Below are 27,396 nucleotides of genomic sequence, written 5' to 3' on the forward strand. Positions count from 1 at the left end.
TGTGCAGAAAATGAGAGGAGGGTAAAGAGTGGGTAAGAAAAATTGGAGGGAGAGGGATACATGGAGGTAAAGCAGGAGTGAATTACATGTAAGACTGGTGTGAGTGTGAGAACAAGGCAAAGACAAAACAAAAAGGTAGGACAGAAAGAGACTGGGGGAAAGAAAGGAAGTGAAAGAACCTAAGAGGGAGGAAGAGTGGAGAGATGAGAGGAAGCAGCCTTAGGAATAGTATGTGGCCATGCTTTGCTAACCCCTAAAAATAAATCTATCAAGTATCATATTTGACATCACAAATGTGCTGGCCATGTTTTATAAACAAATGTGTATTCTATGGCTACACTGTAAAAACAATAATCTGGATAGGAGGGATACAAGAAAAGCAATGCAAGATTGTAGCTATCGACTTTGTTCGCCTCATGTATCATCATGATTCTGCCTCTTTAGACATTATTGTGTAAAAGTTCCAACATGTCATGACTTTTTTGCAGCTAGGAAAGCTACATCTTGTACTATGCCTGTTCCTAAAGAAAAACAGCACGTGAGAGTTTAAAGAAAACAACCGGTATCAATTAAATAATAAATATTTTATTATTTATTACTGAACTCTTATCAAAAGACATGCACTGATCTCAACAGAATTTTTAAAAGACAAATGGTGTTAATCAAAATTTATTATAAAGGCAGAAATACTAGTAAGACTCATATGAGACACAACAGATTTGGTAGAACATGGAAATTCAGAAGGTATTGAGCCAAAATAGATAGTGTCCTATTGTTTGGCAACTACTTTTATACAGCTTCAAGGAATAAAACTGTAAGAGATTTCAGTTGTTTGCCCTCTCCTACTTATGCATACAAATATGCAAATTTTCCTACTTATGCATACACATATGCAAATTGTTAAATAAAATCTTGATTCAAAATATGCTAACTACAGACAAGAATTTCCTCCATGTACAATTTACAAATAATGACCCACTGCCTGAAATTTTAAGTAAAAGGAGGTAGTAGAGAATACTCTGGACCCACCTAAAATAATGAATGCCAGAATCCTGAAATCTGAAAAAGCCGTATAAAGTTATGGCAAAAGGAATGCTGCTGAACTTGAAGTCAGAAAAATTAAGTCAGTTTTATTAAAGTTGTTAACATTCTTCTGTCTTTCTCTCTTCAAATGTAGTGCAAAACCAACATTTGTTCTTCGAGGGAAATGATGCCTCTTTAGACCACCACAATGTCCTCAATCATCACTGTCACTTCCAGTTTCACTCAATTGAAGATCATTCCCTAAAATTAAATAAGGAGTCACACCATCAGCTAAAGCAAATACTCTCCTCCCAAAAACACTAGTTTCTATTAATTTTAAGCATTATATGTTATGAAACACTAATCAGATGTAAGTCAGACATATGTTGAGAGCAAAACATGATGAACCAATTGTCCTGAGCAGGACAAACAGCTAATGGGAGCATTTTTCACTGGGAAACTGTACAGATGAAAGGCTTGTTTAAAGAACCACACAGTACTTGGATCCTACCCGTTCCAGAAGCTGCTTGTTAAAAAGTTAAAAGGAATGATAGATCACATTATGAATCTCCAGTGCCCTACAATCCTAATTCATTATACTACAGTCACATGATCCACCAGATTACTATTTATCTTTCAACATTGCCTGGTCTTCCCTCTTGAGAAGGTGATATTAAACTTAAATTTGCAAGATATTAAACTTAATGTCAATTCCCATACATGCCACAAATCTTCGGGAGAGTCACATGCTGCCCCTATTAATTCCCATGAAAATCATGCAAAGGGGTTGTTATATCCTAGTTACATTTATATTCATTTATATTCTGCCTTTCTCTCAATAATAAGACTGAAGGCAGCCAACAACATTTTAAAAATAAAAAATTTAAAACTATACGAAAACTTTGATAAAAGTATAAATATAAATGTTAATTAAAAAGCAATTAAACAATTTATAAAGTTGAAACATTAAACATTCAAACCACTGAAATTCATTAAAAGATTATACAAACCATAAAACTGCCTGTCCCCTGTTATAGTCTCAAGTGGCAATTTAGGGGGGGGGGGAGACAACCGCAGAAGATTGGCAGGACACCACAGTGACAAAAGACCCTCCAGATTCAACTCTTATAACACTTTTCCAGAAAGAAGTAATTTATACTGCATTCTAAAAACAGCTTTCATATACACTTTGGTACTACTACAGGATATTCTCATGGATTACTCTGAAGAAGAAATCTGCTTTGTCTTTCAGTATAATGGGATGTATGAATAAAAGCAGATATCTAAATATAAAGATACAGAACACTTACTATCAGAAGGACAGAGCCTCTTGAGCTAAATGCCTTATTTTCCAATAAGTTTTCTGATGTAGCTTTTCTAGAATCAGTTCAAGGGTAGTAACTGGACTGTAGGGTTGCACGAAAAGGCAAAGAAACCATGTGGCAATTTATGGCACCTGCAGTTTACCCACTGCCGGCATGGCAAGGGCTCGCCAAAGAGAGATGTCTGGACCTATCCTATGTGGAAATGCCATAGGAGACTGAGCTTGTGACCTTCTTTGCACAAACCAGGTTCTCTACGACTGTGCTATGCACTGTACACAAAGGGATTAATACTGTTAAGGGGCCACTTGCTGGTTGGTGGGGTTGAAGCCCAAGGCAGATGAAACTGCGACTGAGCCAAAGTTAGGCAAGTCTCTCCCTTTTCTCCCTCTATGACCCCAGCCTCTCTTCTTTTCCTTCTATCAAGTTTCTAGGGAAGAAACAAATCATTTTTGCAGAAGCCTGAATTGATTGCTTGTTAGGGCTTTTTAAATTAGGCCAAGTGCCACAGGCAGTCTTATAAACACAAATTTCCAACACCTATTGATATGTAAGGCTGTTGCAAGACATTTCTCAAGCACATTGCACAACAAGCACTGAACTTTGGAGAATAAGGGTCTATTCCCCCCCAGAACTCCTAGGGACATTTTGGGCCATTAACCCCTTTTCAACCTGACCTACCCTCATAGGATTGTTGAGAAGATTGCTATATAAATTACCTTAAGCTATTTGCAAGAAAGACAGGATATAAACAAACGCAACACATACATAATTGATGGAATGGCTTCTAAAGTCATAATGAATACCCTTTGGGAAAGGTTACTTGTGCAGAATCTCACTCCTGTCAGACTGGATGCAAGATAGTTCAAAGCTTTTCTTATTACTGATAGGTCTCAAAGAAATAGTAAAAGAACAGGTCTACAGTTGTCAAAGGAGCCACTACTCTTACAAGTAGTAACAATTTAATATGGAACGTTGATGTAGAATATTCAATTACAAGAACCTACATCCAAATCCATGTCCCTGTCTTATTCCAGAATTTGAAAAAGAATTTTTCAAACTTATGCCCCTAATTCCATCAAAATGACTTCATGGAACTTTTTTTAAAAAAAAGAAAAGCAGCTATTGTAGACTGTTGTAGCAAACAAAGATTTTCACAGCACCTTACAGATTGGGGTGAGAATTGTGTGGCACCCCAGATGTTGCTGGACTGCAATTCCCAATATCTTTCAACAATTAGCTATGCTGGCACAATAGATGGAATTTGTAATCTAACAGCATCTGCAGAACATGCAATTCCCACCTGTCTCAGATTAATAAATTCAGAAAAAGTCATTAAATTCATTCATATGCTCCCTACACAAAACATGAAATCCACTGGCTGCCTGATTAACAGAGAAGGATTAGAATTGGAGGAAATGCATCACATGGCTCTGTACTGGTTAGTTTAATTTCAGTATGAATCTTGTATTTCAGAACCAAGAGAGTAAAGAAAAGAAACACTGAGGCTCTACCCAAAATGGAGAAATGGAATGGGCCATGATTTCTTTAAGGAAGGAGAGGCTTAGGCAGCCAAGCCCCTTTTAGGTCATGCCTTTTAGAGCTAAAGCCTGGCATTCACCACCCACCTCTCTTTACTGACCAGTGTACAAGCTGGAATCTTTTTGGGTGGAGGTTTTGTGACTCTTTTCAATTCTCCTTTAATCGTTACTGATTTCATTCTAGTATCTATTGCATTATTTGTGGTGAGCAGTAATGAATCCCTTTATACTCCTTTGGTATTTTTTGTTTTGCTAAGACAGCGCTGTATACTTGCATAATTAGATTTTTAAAATCTCTTATCCCTCCCCCACCCAGCTTCTCTCCCTCACTTCCATTTGTCCATGTCCCCTTCTGCTTTACACCAACTTTCTCTTCAGTGGGTCACACATTCACTATAAATCCCAGGGCTTGCTCTGAAACTAATGATTTAACAATAAACATAATTCTATGAACTATAAGTTTACAGTTACTGTACTATGGGAAGGAATTAATCTTCCCTTTTCTAATTATTAAGATTAACAAGTTAATTTTCAGACCTAACATTCCAAGCTCCAAATGGCATAAGCTTTTATGGAAGCAATCACTTCAAGGATTTATGCCATAATAAATTTATTAGTCTAAGGTGCCATGATAATCTTTGCTGTAAAAGGGGATGTGACACAAAGAACACAACGCACCATCTTTAGATGGTTTTTAAGATGGCGTTGGTTGTATAGTTAATAAATGCACTCACCTTTCTGAGCTTGCATCACATCTTCAAAATAAGAATGGTGGGATACAGACCGCCCAAAAAGGGCGGTCTATCCACGCCTTGTTTTGCTGCGCGAGGGAGCCGCAGTGGACAAACCGCATGGCTCCCTCGCACAACAAAAAGAACCCTTAAAAAGTGGGTTCTTCTTGCACCGCGTTTGTGACGCCACAGTGCGTCAATGGAGCACTTGCGGCATCACAATGACACCAGGACGTGAGGCCAGTATGGGCGGTGCGCCCTCGGCCAACTCCTAGTACGTGACGGGGGCGCACTTTAGGCCTGTCTGGAGAGGGCCAATAATCCCTGTCCCTCTCCCTAGCTTCAATTCTGAAATTAGAATGAATAATGGAAGCTTTCTGATTTGATCCAGCAGTATTGAAACATTGAGCATCTCAGAAATGTAGCAGCCAAGTAATCCCCCATCTTTCTTCCAGTCTTGGAACTAGGAGACACCATACAACTGCAGGTAGCATTTTTCTATACCTTCAAGGTTGCAAAGATGATGATCCAGGGGTTCATTATACTTAACAGATAGCAGTGAAAAACCAGCAGCAAGTGAAAACATGGAACCCTATCCATTCAGCCTTTCTCAGACTGATGCCTTCCAGATGTTTTGAACTTCCATTTCTCCTCAGACCAAGCCAACATGGGCAATAGTTAGGAATTTCAAAGCTACAGTCCAGATCATTTAGAGGGCATGTGATTGATGAAAGGATTCTGTATGTAATCTAGATCTATGACTGAAGGTAAACAGTTCTTACCCTAAAAATAGATCAGGCATTTTACTGAAAACTAGGTCATGTTGTAATGAAGGGAGTTGCTTTTGAGATGTTTGAATCCGTCCAGAACAAATTACTGATTTTAATTGCAGTGTATACAATTCAGAGGCTGCCAGTCCCATCTATGACATACTGTAAATACTATAAGCTACAAATTAGCATCATCAGTGGCTGAAGTACCTTTTATCTTAGCTTCTTATCCCAACCTCAGTAGACCAAACCCTTTCAATACAGACATGATTTAAGTTACATGAAAAACGCTATAAAATCATGTGGTTTCCTTTCACATTCCTCACATCTGACTCAAACATCCTACTCTCCTTCATACACTTACGTAGTGTGTTCATCAAGTGGCCACTTCCCTCTTGACTTCTGTGGTATCCAGCATCCATATCTGGGAAGACTCGTTGTGATGCCATCATTGTGGGAGGCTGTAAGCATTGGTGTGACGTTGACGAGGGAAAGGATGGCTTTGCTTCTTCATCTTCTGAATCACTGGAACTATTTTCACTGCTTGAGGAAGAGGATGAACTCTTTGATTCAGAAGAACTGTCAGAGCTACTCATTTCCTCTATAATTTTAGCTTCTGCCTTTAGCTCTGAAAGTAAGATTTAAATGGAGAAACAAGGCTTTTAAGATTAAGAAGACATTCACCAGTTTAATTACAGTCAGCACTCCATATCCACGGATTCTTTATCCACTGCTTGAAAATATTCAAAATATATATATAAATATATAAATTCCAAAGAGCAAACCTTGATTTTGCCATTCTATTTAAGGGACACCATTTTACTATCTATTTTATAGCACTTTGAGCATCCATGGATTTTGGTATCCATGGGAGGCCCTGGAACCAAACCACAGCAGATACCAAGGGCCCACTGTACTTTATATTCACAAGATTCAATTTTCAAAACCTAATTAAGTACAGGGGAATGAACAGTATGTAAAGACAAGTTTTGTATGCCAGTGTGGTGTAGCAGTTAGACTATTAGATTTAGAATGGACATGCCAAGTTCAAATAAATTCTTTGTTAACAAAAAGAATACCCCACATGAAGGAAGAGGAAAACACCCAGACACATAGGAAACTATTAAATTAAGCCTTAAATATTTTGAATTGGAATATTTCTCCTAGTTTGGGGGCACTATATAAGAATAATCCTTCCAGGCGGAAGGAATAAGACCATCAGGCTACCAGACTGCTACATCATAATGTTCTTTAGCCAACAAATTTTCTTCTAAAAACTATTGAACTAAATTCAATGGGAATAAAGACATTTGAAAATTGTATTGGTACAGATAAAAGAAAATTATTATAGATTGATTTGGAAATGGTATTTGACTCCAGTGAGAATACATAATACTGTAATGATAAGAATAATTCAAAAAATTGTGGGAGAGGAGGCTGTCAAGAAGTAGGGTCATACATGCAATGCATATGTGGTGGCAATGTAAATATGTACAAAATTTTTGGGGAAAAGTGATATTAGAAATATAAAATGTTATGAATATAAAAATAGATATAAGATGGAGTATAGTTTAGTTATCATTATATAACTTAGAGAAATGCAAAAAAGAAGAAAAAGATTTGGTAACAAGTTTGCTTACAGCAGCGAGATTAATTATAGCAAGGCGTTGGAAAAGGAAAATAAATGTAGAAGTGGAGGATTGGTATAAGGAGGTATGGATATTAGCGATTAATGATAAATTGACATGTAAATTGAAAGTTAAAAAGGACTATGGAAAAGAAATGATTTTGAGGGGATTTGGAAAGAATTTATTGAGAAAGCATTGAGAAAAGAAGGTGGAAGATTACCTCCACAAGATGAACTGAAATTTTGGATGGAATATAAGGATGGAAATGGCTCCGGGGAAGGGGGTTACTGAGGGGAAATATAAAATAACTTGTTAAAATGCAATAGAATGTAGGAATATATTCATATATAGAAATATGATATGTATTGTATATATTAAGAATATTAATTAATATTTTTTTTAAAAAGAACTAAATTCAATGACTGGAGTCACTGTTGGCAGTGCTTTTAGTATACTAGCCACCTGCATTGTCAAGAACTGAACTAGTCACCAGCTGATTTCTGCTGTCAACCGCATGATCCTGAATCAATTTTTCATACATTGTGACAACCAGAGTTTTTCAAGTTATTGCAGTGGCAGGCAAGCAACCACTGTAGGATTGGCAAGAGGAAGACACATTTCCCTCTCTCTCTATCTCTATCACAGAGACAGACAGACAGACAGATCGTTCTATACCATCAAGTGAGAAAATTAGATTAGCCTGATTAAAAAGATCAGCTGTCGCAGGATGAAGTAGTTGTGGGGGGTAGACTCAAAAGATTATTAGTATTTTACATCTCTCAAGACTTGCTCTCTAAATCCCACCATGAAAAAAAGCTTAATATGATATAATCATGAGTCATCAAAAGAGGTCTAACAGAATTAGACTGTAATTACTGCTTTAAAGAAATGTTGTTAGCCTCTTTCTTTTCTGAGAGCACTGCTGCTCTAGATAGTGATTCCCGTATTAGAATGTAAGCAAGTGGGAACAAAGTGCTTCCATGGATTTCCCAATCAGCCAACAACCAGCACTATGGAGTTCCTGTTCTGGAGACCAACTCAGTCCAGAAAGGAGCACTGCAACTCACTGTTCAGCCAGCCTAACTGCCCTAAGAAGGAACATTTTTTCATATTATAAGAGATCCTTGAGCAATGAGACCTTAACTGCATTAACACTGCAGTACACTGAGGTATTGTCTTGAACATTCCCTTACCAAAACAGTGTTGATTTGGGCAGGGGGTTTGTAATGTTCACGCAAGACCTCTGGGACCAGTTTATAACTCAGAAGGGATGGTTTATGCTAGCCAAAGGCAGGTGTGAAAGTAGAGAGACCTGATTGACTCTGACATTCACAGGGATCTTTTAGCTAGCCCATGGAAAATGAGAAGCTGGAGAGACAACATTAGCCCTGACTCGTGCTCAGGATCTGTTAGCCAAATAGGAGGGGAGAAAGGAAAAAGCAGCAAGGCTTCTGTGGGGTTAGAAGGAGATAGAGAGAGAGATCAGTAGGGTAAGCAAGGACTAACTGCTCACATCTGAGTGAGGGAATGACTCTGGAGTAGAGACTATAGGAAACCAAGGAATGTAATTACATGGGTTAGGTTTTCAGTTCTTTTGGAAAGGGGTTGGAAGACAGCGATGGCAACAGGTGGAGTTGGAGAATATTGTGTTATACTCACACATACATCTCTTAAACCTGTGTTCTTGTTTTTCCTTTTTGCAGCTGGGAGAAAGGTACTTGGAAAGCTTGTGTACTTTCAACCAGTTGAGTTTTCTTGATGTATCTTCAATTACCTCTTACTAAGCAATTTTCCTTTAAAATGTTATTGAAGAGTTTTTAAAATGTTGTTTAAATATTTTTATTATCAGACTTTTAAAAGCCTGATTTACTCTTCAAGGGAGAATTAAGAGGAAGCTCTGGTCCTATGTCTCCATGACCAGCGCTACTGGACTGGATGGCCCTTTTGGTCTCTTTCAACTCTATGATTCTATACTAGCCACCTATAAGTATTATTCTGTGTTCCTAACAGCCATAAGAGAGAGGGGGAGGGTGTTAAGTCCTTGCACCCTCAGGAACCTATGGAAGATTTAATTCCCAACAAAGGCCTTGGTGGCAGCACTACTGTAACACAAGTGGAACAACACTAGAGGCACACCATTTAAAGTGAAGCATACATACATAGAAAAAAAGAAAAGAAACTGTATGGGTCTTACATGAAAGGAACTTTTCCAGCAGGAAATAATCAGATAACACATTGCATCCTGTATAATGATGTTGACAGAATCTGGGGGAATTGCTTTGAGATTCTGTGATTCACTCAGCTCTGAACCAAACTTACCATGCTTAGAGAGGAATCTTAATTTTAAGGTTCCCTTCAACATCCTCCACTGAACCACCAGGTGTTTTCAAAGATCTTTTCCAATCAGAGTTTATTTATAAGGAAACACCTGCACGAGACACTTTCTTTTGAAATGTGTGTTCAAGGACTGTGCCTCAAAAAGGATGTCCTACCTAGCAATAAATCGAGCTACCACCTGCCAGCAGTAATTCATACAACACCTTCATCCCCTGCTGGCTGCCCCAGCTTTCAACAGGAAATTCATTATGCCTGAATTAACACAATATGACATTCCTACCAGTATTAAAGTTTAAGAGGGAAGCATACGGGCTAAGTTTCAAACCACCAAAGGGTTTTTTTTTTATTTCTGTACGTATATATAACACATATGATAGCACAGATTGTGCATAAAATGAAGTATTGTCTCAAATGGTAGAATTCAAAGACATAGCCATGATGGCATGTAAAGGGACCTTGTAGCACCTTTGAGACTAACTGAACAAAAGAAGTTGGTAGCATGAGCTTTCATAGACTAAGTAATCATCTGAAGTAAACCAACTTAATTCTCAATTAGTCTCAAAGGTACTACAATATCCCCTTGCATCCCCTTCCAAATGTTTTCCTTATCTGACACAGCTAATTCTAAAGGCAACCATACATAGTCAGGCATTTGGCTATCCACGCCAAATAAAAGTTGCAACAAAGAAACTAGGAAAGTTGTTAAGCATTTTACTGTTTCAGGTTCATGGTCAAACAAAGTCCTGCTGCAAGATTTTACTGCAAAGGACACATGGCTAGTGTCTGGTTTGAACACCATTGACAGACATGGAGACTCTAGTTACATTTCCATGAAAATCTTTTATCATAAGGAAATGAGAGCATAAGCCAGGTAGGGAAAGCTGTAGGAACTGCAGTGGGGTGGGGTGGGCTCATACCACCATGCCCTCAATGCTATGGGCAGGGGGAGGAGACAAAATTTAGTCATGCCCCAGAAGCCTTCAAATTGCACAAATGACTATTTCAAAGCTATTCTGGCCCCATTCTTTTGCTTCAGGCCAAAAATAGCCTCCTACCTTTGAAAAAAGGGCAAGGGAACAAGGAAACTATAGTGTGTGTGCATGTGCACCTAAATAGGCAGATTTAGGTACCAGACCTTCAGCACCTGTTATGTTTTGGAGCAAAGAGGAAAACCAGAGTATAATGGCCAAGAGGACAAGGAAACTGTCACCAGGTCCAGAACCAACATGAGTGAAGGACCTAGATGCTAGATAGACAAAAATCATACTATCATTTGTATTCTCATATCATATCATACTTTGTTTTCACTGCTGGCTGGGACAGCAGGGATAAATAAGACCATAATTGGGGTTGTATAAGGCACTGATGAAAGAGTAGAACAGCAGTTGAATGTTTCCATTCCCTGACTAGAATATCCAGTCACAGGAAATGCCAAATATCAAGTCATATTTCAACTATACTCCAACAGGAATGGGAATCAGGTGGCCCTCCAGATAGTGTTGGACTGCAGCTCCCATCATTCCTCACCACTGCCTAGGACTGCTGAAAGTTTCAATGCAACAACACTGTGGAGTGGGATTGGATATTCCCACCTTCTGGTTTATAACTTCTCCTTCAATGCATGCAAACACAAACTGAGATTTTCACATCCTTTTCATTCATATGTATCTGTAATTTTTCTGGGAATAGACTTTCCAACATGATGGTGGAGCTCCCTTTACAAAGTGGTTAACACAAAGTTTAAAGCATTCAGAGTAGATGCCATTTATTACAACCTCACATTCATCAGTGTAGGCAACCAAGTATTCTGCACAGATATGTTTACAGAATTCCATCCAGTTGAAAGAGCCAGTAGAATTATTTGCCCCGTCCTATATTTAATGCAAAGGATTCAAGGTACTAGTCAGTTGGAGATTAATTTCCATTACTCATTGAGGTCAAGGGAAGTTTCAAAGAAAACTGCAACATAAACCTAGTTCCAATAGGAATCTGGAGCATCAGCCTAGTTCTCAGAGATAGTAAGCTAGGAGAGAATCATGTTGCTCTCTAGATGCTGTTGGGTTGCAACTTGCAGCATTTTTCACTATTGGCTATGCTGAATGAGGCTACTAAAATTTGGAATTCAACAATACCTGGATGGCTGCATAATTCCCACCCTCATGGTAAGTTTACATCTGAGCTTTGTCACTTCAGTCTACAAGCAGGACCTCACATTGTGAATTGGTCCTGTACCAAGAAAAATCCCTCCAACCACAAATCTACTACATATAGGAGAAGGCTAAAACACCCCCCGCAGGCATATATATATATAGAGAGAGGGGGGGCATGTGCACGTATTTATGTTTTACCAAGAGCCCCCACTATCTGAATGATGCAGCCCAAAAAGGCTTTCCAATGAAAGCTTTTCAATGAAAATTAGGCCACAGACTATTAACACAAAAACTTCAAATTACAGAATAACCTTAAAGCCTCCAGAACCCCTTAATCAACAGTCATTTACAATTTACCTCTTTCAATATCATCCATAAGACAAGGTGGGGACATCTTCTCTTTTTGTGGAGAACATTTAACACTGTTTGGAATTTTATTTGCATTTCTCATTAGCTGTTGTTGCTGCTCAATACGAGACTGGACTTTACTGCTTCCTTCACCTCTGCAAGAAAGGATTTTTTAAAAAAGTCACACACCAGGATGTTGTGGCAATGGCTGTTCTTTTGTTTCCAAATGAATTTGGTACAACTGACAGTACAGCAGTACAAATGAATAAGAAAACTCTTATGTGAACGACTTTAACTAGTTTCATCTTCAGAGGCCTTTGGCTGGGTGCCTCAAATGAGAGATGGACTTAGTGATGTGCATCCCACTACTCAATTATGGTATTTCCTCCCCAGAGAATCTTACTAGCACTTTCCTCATGCTGTTTTGGTGTCAGGTAATAACAGTTTTTAAAAAAGATTTAGGGAGCTGGTTATGTTTAGCCTGGAGAAGAGAAGGTTAAGAGGTGATATGATAGCCCTGTTTAAATATTTGAAGGGATGCCATACTGAAAATGCAGCAAGTTTTTTTTCTGCAGCTCTAAAGAATAGGACCCAGAGCAATGGATTCTAACTAGAGGAAAAGAGATTCCACCTAAACATTAGGAAGAACTTCCTGACAGTAAGAGCTGTTAACAGCGGAACACACTAACTCGGAGAATAGTGGGGCCTCCTTCTTTTGGGGGGGGGGTTTAAACAGAGGCTGATTGGCCACCTGTCAGGGGTGCTTTGATTGTGAGTTTCTGCATGGCAGGGGCTTGGACTGGGTGGCCCTTGTAGGCTCTTCCAAGTTTATGATTTTATGTGTTTCCAGGCTTTACTTCCTTAACAGAAAATTTGGTACCAGATGCAGTAATTATATGGAAAAAATAGGTATAGGTTCCTATACCATAAAAAGAAGAGCAGTTCAGTGTGTTTCAGTAAACTGTCCAAAACTAACAATATGCATGTGTCAAATGGAACAACAAAGAAACAACCAAACCTGTGTCAAATGAAACAACCAAGCTTTGCATAATTAAACAAAAAATATTATTATTATTATATTTATCTGTATCCCACTCTTTTCCCAAAACTGGAAGTAGGAGCAGCTCAACAATATTAAAAAAAAATACAATTTAAAAATTGTATTTTGAACAATACAATTAAAAAGTAAATTATTTTGAACTTTTTGGAGACCTCTTGAAAGTTTATTTTAAAATGCATCGAGGAAGGATTTATTTTTCTTTCACCAACCTTCACCTTTCTTATGGTTTCAGTTTTGGTGGCCAGACTTTAGAAAAACACACACACATATAAATAATGTTATTCAATGGGACATTGGTATCCGCAGACTTGCCACCTGTGGATTTGAGCATCCCTGGACAACAAGCCCCTGTTGTCCCCCAATGGTGTTCTATGTGGCCACACTGCCATTAGGGACAAGGGGACTTGAGCATCTGTGGATTTTGGTATCCATAGGGGGAGGGGTCCAGACACAGAGAATATCTGCAGTCAAGAAATTATAAGAAGATCCAGAATGGGGAGGACAGCTATAAGAGAACTAGAAAATATTCTAAAACGTAAAGACACACAACTGAGCACGAAAGTTAAAATCATACAAGCCATTGTACTCCCTATTGCCATGTATGGATGTGAGAGCTGGACAGTTAAGAAAGCGGATAGGAAGAGAATTAATTCATTTGAGGTGTAGTGCTAGAGAAGAGTGCTGAGGTTACCATGGACACACAAGAAATCAAACAAATGGGTCCTAGAGCAGATCAAACCAGACATCTCTCTGGAAACCAAGATGACTAGTTTGAGGCTGTCTTACTTTGCCACATCATGAGGCATGACTCACTGGAACAAACAATAATGCTAGGAAAGGTGGAGGGAAGCAGAAAGAGCCGAAGTTAGATAGATGGACTCTATTAAGGAGGTCATGAGTATGAATTTGCAGGACCTGCGCAGAGCAGTGGAGTCTTGGAGATGTCTCATCTACAGGGTTGCCATAGGTCAAGATTGATTTGAGGGTGGATAACAACAACAACAACAACAATATGCCTACTGTAAATAGAACGTTATTGCTAATCTGCCTAGGCTCCTGTGAAATAGCCTTCAACCACCATCACCAGAATTCAGGCATATAAATAAACATGCAATAGTCGGCAGGATTCAGGAAAGTTGCTAGCACATGTTCACACATATTACATGAAATCAGATTATACAGATTTAAAGCAACATGAGAAAGATTTAGATCTTAATTACTCTGGCCTAAAACAGTCCACGACTTCCAAACTTAAGTGCATTTCTAATATTTTTAGCTTGCTTTTTGAACTTGCAAAGTTTTTCATGTGCATTTATGTCATGCAACAGAACCTGATAAAATTATTTACTGGTTAAAACTAACTTTATTTTTCCCAAACAGTAAGTTAAGGAAGAAGTAGAATCTACTGACATGAGTAGATTACAGCTCCAGCTACAAGGCCTCAGTTGTAATTGTTTCATAGGAATAGATTTATACAAAATTTCAGCCTAATTCTGAGTTCTTAATGCACAGATATATATCTATATTTGTGTGAGATGGAGGCTTCCAAGGAGGCCTAAAGTGCTTTATAGATTTTTCAGATGCTTACTGAAGGGACAAAGACAGGTTTCCATCTTGTGATTCAATGGTCTTCAGCAGATAGACGTCACAGCAAAGCACGGATGAGAGGAACTAGCCTTGGTTAGCTTTGGGCTCCTGCACTACTTTTCTTCCTCTAGCAAAGCTGTGATGGAGATTTGAAGCTTTTTGCTCCCAACTGCAACTAAACATGGTTTAGCATTCAGTGCTCCCCGCATTGTGATCGGACTTGCGGGGAGGGAAAGGAGACCATTACAAACTCAAGTTTTGCCTAGGATGCTTCCCATGGAGACTGAGATGTCAACATACAGCGATTCTTTTAATCCCATTGCTAAAAAGATGGTACTCAGCTTTTTGGTTTTCCAACACAGACACACCAACACTTAATCATTATGAAAATGTTACATTGAGAGGAACAGCTTTTCCAATTTTCAACCTACCTGGTTTTCTTCACAGTGATATTGCTACTAAGCTTTTCTAATCTACATTCTCCAGTATCATGGTTGATTATCAAGATGCATTCCTTTTGATATTGCTTCTTGGAACCCTTAAAAACCGTTACAGGTGGAGTAGAACCCTATTTTAAAATCAGAAGAAAATTACTTCTGCTGCTGATTTTTTAATCAGTTGAAACAGCTATATATGTTGCAGTTAAGAATCCTGTACATTCCACAACACTTTGTCCCAAGAACATTTTTTCAGTATTATAAAAGGAAGCTCAGGTTACAAAAATGTAGTCTTAATATCAAAATGGATTGACTTGTCACAACAAAACCAATGCTTTAAAAATCTTTCAGGGTTATTTGCAAGATCTTGAAGTCAGCCCAGGGGAGGTTTGACTCATTCTCCTAGCTCATTATTAGTAGTGACTTTCAGCCCAGCTGCGTAATTACCATGCTTCCTCATTAGGAAACAGTCAGAAAGTGATTCCTTGTTGGCATCAGCAATCACAAACAACTATTAGCACAGACTGAACTATCACATTTTGAGGGGAGTTTTTACCAATATAACATGGCAATAGGAAACTTTCCTAAACTAGATGAACTTGCAATTGTCATTCAGGCACATACTTTTTCCAGTTACATTTGATTAAACATTAGCACAACTATTTTCTATTCCTAACCTATTAATTCCTCGAGAATATTTTGGTATCTTTCAAACTGAAGATGAGTCTATTTCAACAAAATCATGGCCTTCAACAAATTCTCATTTGCAAAAAATGTGAACATACGTCAGAAGACCACAATTCTTTCTACCCAGAAACTAAAGTAAGGAAAGGATGCATCGCCAAGCAAACTATGAGGAAGGGAAATATCCCCAGGCTACTGCTCAACTCTTCCAGAAACACATGCTAGAAATATTAGATTTTTCTGTACAACTATAAGTAGCAAACATGATATTTTATATTTTAACAAGATTCAAAAAGAATGGTGCAAAAGTAAAGCTGTTCTTACTCAGTTTTGAACCATTTTTAAAATCACCCTTTACACTATACTAGATTCTTCATTTCAAAGGCAAATTCCAAGATTTTTAGTACAATTCCAGTGAAAATATTTATAACTGTAAACATATATAGCACACACCAGATTAACCATGTATAATAGTATAATTCGTCCCAAACACTTTGTTTTGGGAATTTATCATTTTATAACTGTCTCTCAGATACTTCAAATCTTCCTTAAGCTGTAAGGAGTTCATAATGGTTTAAAAAGGCTGTCTAACAAAGAAATGCTTTACTTGAGTCTTCATGTAATAAAAGTCACTGTGGTTTAAGACATCAGCTATGCCTCTCCTCTCAAGGAATGAAGAAAGCTTACCTCAATATTTGGTAAAGTGATTGTCACCTGTTCACCTTTACCAACCTCAAGGTCTCCTTCACAAGATGTATCAATTGATGCAGGCTTGAAGTCATCTAAGAAAAAAGAAAACAAACACTGTTCATAATTTTCAGGATTGCAACACTGATCAGGTCAGAAGAGGGAGAGAAATGCTGGTGTCTTTTCTAGTGAGGCATTGTGTGCCACGTGTAGTTTAGACTCTTCCACAAGAATATGCAGAAGCTACACAGCCCAGAAGATTTCCTCACTACCTATTGTTTTCAAGCTGTAGTTTTGTCAAATTTTGTCAAGTAATTTTAGATGGAATACAGCTGTTGATCTCTAACACATTATCATGTTCAGGATAGAATAGCAATAATCAATATTCACGAAAGAAAAAGTCTGCAAAAGTAGAAACATAAATGACCATAAAAACCAGGACAAATCAATCCCTTAACAGTTACACATACAACCTGAATTTAGTCCTTTCCAAAGGACTGTAAACAAAGCTTGTTTACTGCTGGGGCAATGTTGCTTTTTTGTGTAACATCTGTTGTGGTATTGACTCTGCTAACTGAACCTGTTAAAATACTTTGTACAATGTCAAATGATTATCACGTTTCAAATAAATACACCTCCACGTACTTGGGAAATAAACTATGTTCAAGTTTCAACCCAAGATTAGCAATTTTCTCATAAAACAAACACAACTCTTTAATGAATAACCCTATATGTATTTATTAAGGGGTATACCTCAGTAAAGACCATAGGAGTTACTTCCAAGAAACCTACAAAGGACTATGTAGCAAATATTATTTATTGGTACCCATGGAAGAATGTGCAGAGTTTTAGAGATGTTAATCTTTGATCTTGCTGGGCATAAAAGCCATGATTTTTGACAGTCAGTGCCTGAATTACTCTTCTAAGAACAGTAGAGATTGCAGAATTAAAGTGTATGGAAGAAAACTACACAGTCTACAAAAATATAAACACAGAAAGCTTTTCCTTCTTTTATATCCTTCATAAGCTGAACCATAAAAGCTGGTGCTATTGCTAAGGTGCCTTTTTTTAGATTTATGTGGCACAACCTGTTATTGGGTAACATCTGGCAACTCTCCTGACCATCTGATGCTCCTTTCCCTGAACCCAGACATTATCTGACAGGTTTCCCCACTTCACTACTGATCACCTCCCATTTAGGTTTGTTGATTTTTCTTTTTTTTAAGTGTTTGCTTCTTAGAAACACAACAGGTTCTTGGAGATAGTGGAAACCACTGAATGAAACTGGTATTTGGTAGGAATTTAACATCAGCATAGGGCTAGCTCTTACAAACCTACTTTGGAGTTTATCAGACAAGGGAAATTGGAAGTATAATGCAATGGCAATCCAAACGCAATCATGGGGTTTCACGTTATTGCGTGATAGACTACCATATGCAATTTCGGGCAATGGCAAGCTATTTTCGGGCAATGGCAAGTCAGTTCGAACGCAACTTGAATTCACATAAATTAGCTGAACTAGCGAATTCACATGAATGCGTTCTGGCCCCACTTCCTTTTCATTCGAAATTAAGAGAAATTCCTCCCATGTGATAAACTCCTTTGTGAAGGCAATAATTTTTTCCCCAGTTATTGACTCTTCACTCCCTCATTGCTTTTGCAAAACAGAGAAGTACAACTCTTACTCTTTCAGATTAATTAAACAAACGCACAGCCCAAAGTGTCCCTTGCTTCCAAAATATCCCACCCAGCATTATTTTAAGCACAAATGGCATTATTCTGCACTTTTAAAGATTGATATCAGAGGTTTTTGTGAAGTAATAAGGGTGGGGAAAAGACAGATCTTAAAGTTAACTTGTAAGACAATTCTTGATTCTCAGTTGTTTAGTTGAGAATCTAGTAACGAAACAAGGGCATAAATGGTATCCCTGAACTAAAGCTAGGTTGGGGCAATGCAGACTTATTTATTTAGTGCTTGACATTGTGAGTCTTTGGCACCTGGCTCTCCTTAGAAGGTCTCAGGGTTCCAGTCATATACAAAGTAGGACCTGCCACAAAAATCTGTCCCACGAGAGCCAACTATGAGTCTTGTGTAGAGTTATATCCATTCAATCAATGAGAGAATTCAAAGATATAGCTGTGTTAGTCTGTAGCATCAAGTATGTAGAGAGATCTTGTATAGCAAACGTCTTATACTGTAGTCTCCAAAGTGCTCAAGCCCTCCAATCAATGAGAACTTGATAGGATTTCTGCAAGCGCCACTGATGCAAGAGGTTATCTGAGTTGGGCGTCGCAACTGGATAGGGCATTTAAGTCTTTTGTTTTTTACACAGGCATCTTTATCTCTACTAATCTGACGACTATGGCTCACTCAAACTCTTCTTCAATTTTAGGCGTTAATGAAGGAACTGAGGATCAAACGCTTTGTCCTACAGCGCTTCTTCTACCTTCTGCTTATTGCCAGGTGCTGTAGGCTCGGCTGGTGCTGCCACACTGCAGAATTACAGCATCTACCACTGCCCAAAAAAACACAGTTCGACACCCCTCTAAGTGATGTGGCTCCATCCTGTGTGACCTCTACTTTACAAGGGACTTTCGCCTTCTCTGCCAAAGAGCGCTGCTACTTCACAAAACCACAAATTGGCAATTCCTAAGAGTGGAAACCGTGGCAGTAAAACTGCATTATTTCAAGAGTGCAGGTGAGCCCTTAATGCGCCGCTTTAACAGTCATGGCTCCCTCTTGCTGTGGAATCCTGGGAATTATCCTCCTCTGCCAAAGAGTGCTGCGGCCTCATGAAACTACCAACCCTGGGAATTGTAGGATTGGGAACATGGCAGTTAAAGCAGCGTCAAGCTTATGATTGCCAGATATATAGAAAGATAGAGTGCTGGTGTGTGTGTGAAATGGGTACAGAAGATACAAAAACAGGAAGTTGTTTAAGAGTATATATAGATATGATAATTGTGTATGTAGGATACAATATAGACACCATATTATATTAGTTATATATAATAGATTACATCTATTATCTATATATTACATAATACAGTCGTGATCTATATAATATTTATATATATCTATTATTATAGTATTATATTACTATATATATATATATGTATATATATATATGTTTTCATATTAAAAGTATAATATATATGTGTGTGTGTGTGTGTGTGTTATGATAGTATGAATACTTGACCAGAACTACATCCCAGAGACCCGCAGCGCTGCGCGTGGCAGTTAAGGCGGTGTCCACTGCTGTATTTCAAAGTGCCGATGAACCCTTAATAAAGCGCTCTGGGCCACAACAAACTCCAACTCCCAGAATTCCATAACCTTGAGCCAGAAAAGAGTAACGAGGTACCAACCGGGTTATTTCTCCAGTCTGACGCAGCCTCCAGAGGCCCCTCCTGCACCCGCCCCCCCGGCGCCTTCTCCAGCCTGACTCACAGCGCACGTGTGTGGAAAGCACAGCGGGCTGCCTCTCGAAACTCTCCCGAGAGCAGGACGCGTTCTTGCAGTCGAAGAGCGGACGGGCCGCCCCGTTCATCCCCTCCCCTCGCTCTGCTTTGCCCTTTGCGCCCTTCCCCAGCAACGCCTCAGTCGCGACTGATGTTCTCCTTTCCTCGGCCAGCTCTCGCTCACAAAGGCCCACGCCCCCTTCCTCTCTCATGGTCCGCTGAGCCGAAGGGCCTCCGGCGCTTCGGCTCAGCAGACCAATGAGAGAGGAAGGTGGCGTTGGCCTTTGTGAAGCGAGAGCTGCAGCCAGCGTGAAATGGTCCCTAAGGAAGCAGGGCCGGGTTCCTGACTGACCGAGTGGAGTTTGCCTTTTTTCTTTTTCTAATTGGGCGCGGTAGTCCGGCTCAGCCCCGCCCCCGCCGTCGCTGTTTCAATCACCAAGGCGAGGATTGGCCGGTAAGAGTCGGTTGGAATTATCGGACGCGCGAGCGAATGTCGTTTTATGAAAACAGGGCGGAGGAGGGAGGGAGGGGGCGTCGTGAGCGCGAGGCCCTTTTGTGACGTCACCGTCGCAAAACGGCTTCATCATAAGGTCCAAAAAACACACTGCAGAAATAATCCAGTCTGAGGACGCTTTAACTGCCCTGGCTCAACGCTAGGGAATTCTGGGGACTGTAGTTTTGTGAGACATTCAGCCTTCTCTGTCAGAGGGCGCTGGTGCCACAACAAACTACAGTCCCCAGGGTTCCCTAGCACTGAGCCAGGGCAGTTAAAGCAGTCTCAAACTGGATTATTTCTGCAGTGTGTTCTTTTTGGACCTGAGACTGCAGTAATAATAATCCAGTCTGACACCCCTTTAACTGCTGTGGAATTCTGGGAAGCGTAGTTTGTGGTGGCACCAGATAATAATAATAATAATAATAATAATTGTTATTAAATTGTTTGTGTCACACAGGTGCATTACTTAATGAATAAATAACGAAACAAAAACTTTATTTATTCCCTGCTTTTCTGCTGCCAGAGAACCAAAGTGGCTTACATCCAAAAGTCAGTCCAATATACAATGCACTGTACATATAATATCCCCGGTTCTCCCCCCCCAAAAAAGGAATTAAACACATTACAATTAAAATTTGTCACTTAAAATACTTGATATTTAAGCCCTATGTAGCCCTTCGGTTTTACAGTCCAGATTGTACTGTAAAGCAGGCCTTCAGTTGTGTGGAGTAGCGCTGTACCTCCTGTGTCGTTTTTGTCAGTGTATGCAGAGCTGGGCTTTCCGTGTAGTTCTTTTGCCCTCAAAACATAAGTGAGTTCAGCCCTTTCCCCACAACTGTTAATCCTGCAAAGGGGAATGGCTAGTGAAGCAGTTCCTGCTAACGTTGGCATGTCTGCCATCAAGGTAATGCTGGATCATGTTGTGTTGAGTGTTTCCCTGCCCCCTTTGAAACAGGCGGAGAGGGCTAAGTTCATACAGAAACCAGGAGGACAAAGTTGGGGCCTCAGGTGTCAATTCTTGTGTTCAAAAGTATTACTATCTAACATGTATCCTTACATACAAAACACTGAACCATCTGTCTGTTAAACCAAAGGGCTTACCTCATTAATTTATGATCGTGGTAGAGAGTTTTCCACTATCTCTCCTCACTTGTAAATGTGTTTCCCCTGGGATATATATATGTGTGTGTGTGTGTATGGTAGTTCATTTCTGTAGTCATAATACCATTTTAAAGATGGGTGGGCAGAGGTGGTTTATGTGTTGCCATATTTCTAGATATAACTTTAAAAGAGTCAATTGACTCAATGAAATATTCCAGTAATTATAAAAAGCCACTTTGTTTCAGCTTTGCCAGGCATTTGCAGTTATGTGATGATAATAACTCCACACGTGGTGAATCATGATATAAGGAATATCTGGTACTGATATATTGGTGATCCAGTGTGGGTATATTTGTTCTAACTGGCATCTGATCCCCAGGTTCCCACATCTTTTACATAAGATCGCTAAACCTGGGACCTCAGAAGTTAAAGTGGGACCTCAGACTAGGACCCCTGCCATAAACGTGTGTTCACAACCTTAGCTGTGAGCAAAACAAAACACATACACATACCTGTATTATAAATGTAGGGAGACAAAGTTATCTTTTAAAAAATAGAATTTATTTGCCTTTGGAATATTTTGCAACGTGAATTTTATCACCTACATTATCTAATCCACTGTTGTCCAACTGAAGGCAAATATCTTGCTGAGTTATTATTTCTTTCTTTTTATTCAAATGCAGTCCCCATGTACGAAATGAAGCCATTACCTGTGGATTCCAGAATATTGTCACTGGCCGCCCAGGTCACTGAAAGCTTTGATCAGGATGTTCCTGTGTTACTGCTGAAGCTGAAAGGTATATAGATAATTTATTCTTTTAGCTCAGGAATTGACAATATTCAACTGATGCTTCCTAAATTTTCCAGTGCCAGATGTTTCCCTGCTGCTCCTGTCACAAGCAGCAGTGTCAGAAGAAAACGTTTCTCCCCATTTACATCAAGGTGTGGACCGTCCCCACTCCACATCCTGATCCTCATTCAAATTAGGTTTTCTGCTTTTATAACAAGGCGTGCACCTTGTTTCAATAGAAAATTGCTCTTCTATTGGCAAGGTCTGGAAGGAATAAAATGGCCATAGGGGCTGACTACAAAACTCAACTACATATATTCCATTGCGGTTTTAGACTCAAGACTAACGTAAATTAACAGAATAGCTGTGTACTGAGCTTCTTATATTATAGGTGAAACTGAGATTCAGTATTGCATTTATCATGGAGCTCTGTCTATTGGTGGTTCTGGAAAGACCACCTGTCCTTCTTTGATATTTTGTTCCAATTTTTTATTAGTGAGATAGTTGATTTTTGGCTAGCAAAAACAAGAGATCTTATAAGCATGGAGTAAGTTGGCTACTTGTATGTCTTCTAACACAGCAGCTGTAGGAATGATAGTCATAAATGGACCAAGATCTTACTCAGAAATTCCCTGCAGATAAGGTCTTTCTCATTTTTGGTCCTTCACCATATTGCCAATTATCAGGTCATATGCAATTACAGTACATTAATTTTAATAAATGTATTTAATATGAATAGTAGATCCTGATTAGGAGATATGTGAGTTCCTTCACAGAACTTGTAAGTCTTTTCAAAGAATGAGATGCTGAAAGACAAATGGGAAGAAAGGTGATGCAGTTCCGCAGCCATTTGAATTAGGCCTCAGAAGGACCAGCAAGGAGCCACATATATGTTTGCTAGATTTCAGATAGGACAAGGCTTTTGTGCTCTTAAGATCACCATTGTAAAAGTTCAAACCTTTGAGACTAACTGAAAGATAAAAGTTAGTAACATGAGCTTTCATAGGTTTGAGCCTACTTCCTCAGATGCATATTGTGTGTGTATGTGTGTGTATATACCTCTTCAGATCTCCTATCCATTATAGTGATCCCACAAATTTCAGAGTTTTCTTAGGTAAGGTAAACTCAGAGGTAATTTTTACAGTTCCTTCCTCTGAAATATAGCCTATAGCACTGGGTATTCATTGGCGCCTCCCATCCAAGTACTAATGAACGTTGACCCTGCTTGGCTTCCAAGATCAGAAAGGATCTGATGCCCTCAGAGTATCTAGCCCCCTTACATTGTCCTTATCTAAAAACAGGTCTGTTACATTCCATTCTGAAGAGGAACTGAGGGTAAGCCACAATAGCATTTTAGTAAGAGCAACTGTCAATTGCTAGAGAGCTACTTTCCAGCAAAGGAAATGTTTGTGGCCAAAGTTTGCTAATTCTAGCTGTGCAGAAGAAGAAAGTCTTACCCTCTGATTAGCAAAAGCTCATTTCAGACTCTATCTTGGTTTGTGGACATAATTCATGCTTGTTTAAAGCCTTTTCTGAACCTTAAATCTCTACTTACTTGCATTTCCCATGATACTAAATTATTTTCTGTGCCATCACACTGATTTCTTTGTTCATCCTATCTTGGCCATCAAATATAATCTGTAGAGCAGGGCTGGACAACTTGTGACTGCAGATGTTATCGAATTGCATCATCCAGACTCTCCAGCCATAAAAACTGATGGGAGTTGTAGTCTAATAGCATCTGGAAAGCCAGAAGTTGCCTACCCTTGCTCTAAGCCTTCTAGATGTGAGTTGTCAACTCATCTTTTTTGGCTTTTTATATGGCCTACAAGGCTATTGTTCGACCTCACTGTTAAGATAATGGCTATAGTAAGAAGGCAGAAGCGGCAGCAAGTGGGCCTGTGTGTTATCTGTTTGTGTTATCCTGTTGGAGGGTGTGTTTTAAAAGAACGGGTTAAGAGGTGATATATGGTTTTACGTGCTACTGTTTTTTTTATAGTTTTTTTAACCTTTAACTGTATATTAAGTATAGTGTTGAACTGTTTTAATACAGTACTGTGATTAATTTAATTCCATTTTAATGTTCACCTTTTGTTTGGTTTTAGTTTTATTATTTTTTGTATGCAGCCTGTAGTTCAAATTCATTCACAGCATAATGAATTGGGAGAAAGGCAGGATACAAATAAATAAGATAATAATTTTGATGTGAATGCAGACTTTGTTGTTGTGTAAATCAGGGGCATAAATATTACAATTTGTTTTTCTGCCCTAGATATTTTAAGAAGTGTACCCAGTGGAAGTAATGATTTACAAAAACTTAAGCAAGACTTGTACTACTATGATCTGGTTCAATATTGCCTATTTGTCCTTAAGCAAGATTATACAAGAGTGTTGGGAGGTTGGACTACTGCTGCCCAAATAGCAGAGATACTAAGGTAAAATACATCTCAGTTACAGTGCTTTATTCCTGAATTGCTTCCATCCTTCCTCTTTAAATTGTTGTATAATTGACAGGAGATAAAGGTGTATTACCTACAAATGCTAAGGGGGAAAAGACGTGCATTTGTTTTATCTTCTCAGCCTATGTTGTGTGGGTCTTGAGGTGAAAGAAGAACCTGAGGAATTTTACAGTAAGCTACTTCCTTCGGCTGTAGACAATCTCCTCTTCTTAGGAAAGCGCCTTCAAGCACGATTTGTCCGTGCAATCAAGGTATTTCAACTGGCTGGCTTATTGTTACGTAATGGGACTGTTTTGTAACTAGTGCCTGTATTCATTAATATTGGACTACATAATAAAGGCATCATTGGAGAGATTCAGTTAAAAATTTATAGAATACAATAGAAAAGAACCAGCAAAATTATTTTTAAAATACACATATGTTTAAATAAGCTTTGATGATCGCACATAATTGAATCAACTCTTCTTTCCAGATATGGGGTTGGAAACGGAATTACAGAACATAGAATCATAGAATCCTAGAGCTGGAAGAGACCTCAAGGGCCATCCAGTCCAACCCCCATTCTCCCATGCAGGGACTCACAATCCAAGCTCTGCTGACAGATGGCTATCCAGCCTCTGTTTAAAGACCTCCAAAGAAGGAGACTCCACCACTCCCCAAGGGAGTGTGTTCCACTGTCGAACAGCTCTTACTGTCAGGAAGTTCCTCCTGATGTTTAGGTGGAATCTCTTATCCTGTTACTTGCATTCATTGTTCCATGTCCTATTCTCTGGAGCAGCAGAAAACAAACTTGCTCCATCCTCAATATGACACCACTGTAAGCAGGCTCACCATACACGGACTTAAAGTCATATGGATGGCAAACCTTGGTAGAGTGAATGGGATGTGCACCTATGGTGTGTGCTACGCCGTGGTGCACCGCAGGGGCAAGCCCCATTCAAACTAATGGAGCTTGAGCACACATTGTATTTGTCTCAAGTGGGGGGGGGGGGGGGGCTGGAACAGATCCCCTGCATATAACAAGGGCAGACTGTATATGGCAAGGGCGGACTTAAACAGGGTTATCATATTGCCTCTTCTCCAGTATAAATATACTCAGCTCCCTAAGTCTTTCCTCATAAGGCATGGTTTCCAAACCCTTCACCATTTTGGTCACCCTCCTTTGGACACTCACCAGTTTGTCAACATCCTTTTTAAATTGTGGTGCCCAGAACATGATTCACTTTTATATCAGAAACTGTTTTGAGTAATGTTTGGAGGAACAGATGCCACTAATATACCTGAGTCTAATATAATATGGCAGTTTATAGAATCATAGAATAATAGAGCTGGAAGAGACCACAAGGGCCATCCAGTCAAGAACTCCTAACCCTAGCCCTAACTCTAAAAGTTGCTAGCCACTTCTGCAATTAGATCATAACAGAGATATCTAGTGTTTGGCTTGCAATTCCTAATTTAGAGCAATATTGTTTGCCATTTTCATTTGGTACATCTTACTAATGGAACAGTTACATGGGTTCACTTAGAAAGCTCTGACATTTTAGGTGTTGTTGTGTGCCTTATAGTTGTTTATGGCTTATAGCAACCCTAAGGCAAGTCTATAATGGGGTTTCCTTTGCAAGAATTGTTCAGAGGGGTTTTTCCTTTGCAATCCTCTAAGGATGAGATAGTGTGACTTCCTCAGGTCACCCAGTGAGTTTCCATGGTCAAGTGAGGATTCAAAGCCTAGTTTCCAGAGTCATATTCCAATCCTCAAAGTAAATAACCATGCATAAAACACCCTAAACATGTTTTGACTATAAGGTTTTCTTTACTAGTCTGACAACTTTTCTCAAAATTTCTCTTATAGACATTTGCCAATAATCCTATATATTTTAAAATTATATTTTTCCAGATACGTGCATATTTTAATTATATTTTTGGTATCGTTTCAAAAGGGAATTGTTGGAGCAATTTTGCAGGGAACAACTATTAAGTCAAGGGTATTTATTTATTTATTTATTTATTTATTTATTTATTTATTTTTGCCTCATCAACCAAGCCAACTGAAGCTTTTAATATCTCATAACAGTGATCAAACCCTAAATGGAATTAGATGAGGTCTTGGAAGCCTTCCTCACCCCCCTCTATTGAGAACTGCTTTCCTGCAGGGGTAATATGTCAAGCTGTATGGTTGTGATGTACAGAGTTTAAAGGTTACTTTTGACTCTGCCTGTCACCAAAGTTCCATCTCTCCCTCCTTCTCTTTGTCTCTCTCTTCCTTCCTTCCTGCCCAGTGGTTTGCTCAGATCTGGGCAGATCACTGGAGAGGTCTGAAGTGATTGCTTACAAAGGAACTTTGGTCACTAGGCCACAGACTGCCTACCACTGATTTAGATAACTTGCATCCATGTTTCACTAAAACAAGTGTGATAATGGACAGAGTGAAACTGATGTCAGCAAACATCTCAGAAACTGAGCCTTGATTTATTGGTTTTTTTGTTGAATCTTGAATATCCCTGATATGCGATCAGCTGTAGAGATAGCCTCAGTATTGTCCACTGGTGCAGTTTTAAATTTTAAAGTTTGTATTAACATATTACATTTTAATTCATAATTGTTTTAATTGTGTAATTGTTTTTTTAAATTTTATATTTATACATTTTAACTCTGTACTGTTTTTAAATTGTATTGTTTTTGAATTTGCTGTTAGCCAATTTGAATCTCTATGCTGGGAGAAAGGCGGGATATAAGATGATGATGATGATGATGATGATGATGATGATGATGATGATGATGATGAT

At 38.9% G+C, this 27,396-nt stretch overlaps 2 protein-coding genes across 2 annotated transcripts in view; one reads left to right on the top strand and one right to left on the bottom strand.

Moving 5' to 3' along the window:
* Positions 1 to 565: 565 nt before the first annotated feature.
* Positions 566 to 16,417, bottom strand: EAF2 (ELL associated factor 2). Its single transcript, XM_042445088.1, has 4 exons — positions 16,306 to 16,417; positions 11,860 to 12,005; positions 5,752 to 6,015; positions 566 to 1,284 (listed from the first exon to the last, which is right to left on the bottom strand). The coding sequence occupies exons 2-4, from the start codon at positions 11,951 to 11,953 to the stop codon at positions 1,238 to 1,240; spliced, it is 405 nt and encodes a 134-aa protein (XP_042301022.1). The 5' UTR covers positions 11,954 to 12,005; positions 16,306 to 16,417; the 3' UTR covers positions 566 to 1,237.
* A 3,746-nt stretch (positions 16,418 to 20,163) lies between these two features.
* IQCB1 (IQ motif containing B1) overlaps positions 20,164 to 27,396 on the top strand; it is a 22,999-nt gene continuing 15,766 nt past the window's right edge. Inside the window, 4 exon segments of the mRNA XM_042445079.1 lie at positions 20,164 to 20,221; positions 22,048 to 22,161; positions 24,427 to 24,589; positions 24,735 to 24,864. Coding sequence (XP_042301013.1) covers positions 22,053 to 22,161; positions 24,427 to 24,589; positions 24,735 to 24,864 — 402 coding nt within the window. The 5' untranslated portion in view covers positions 20,164 to 20,221; positions 22,048 to 22,052.

The sequence above is a fragment of the Sceloporus undulatus genome, chromosome 1, assembly GCF_019175285.1.
Source record: "Sceloporus undulatus isolate JIND9_A2432 ecotype Alabama chromosome 1, SceUnd_v1.1, whole genome shotgun sequence".
Lineage (NCBI taxonomy): Eukaryota > Metazoa > Chordata > Lepidosauria > Squamata > Phrynosomatidae > Sceloporus > Sceloporus undulatus.

What these genes read in the sequence shown, in the direction of transcription:
- EAF2 (XM_042445088.1), bottom strand. Translation starts at nt 11,953, where the DNA reads ATGAGAAATGCAAATAAAATTCCAAACAGTGTTAAATGTTCTCCACAA. An exon ending in TATGGATGATATTGAAAGAG is followed by an intron (nt 6,016 to 11,859) that starts GTAAATTGTAAA and finishes TCTTACTTTCAG; the next exon opens with AGCTAAAGGCAGAAGCTAAA. An exon ending in CCACTTGATGAACACACTAC is followed by an intron (nt 1,285 to 5,751) that starts GTAAGTGTATGA and finishes ATTTAATTTTAG; the next exon opens with GGAATGATCTTCAATTGAGT.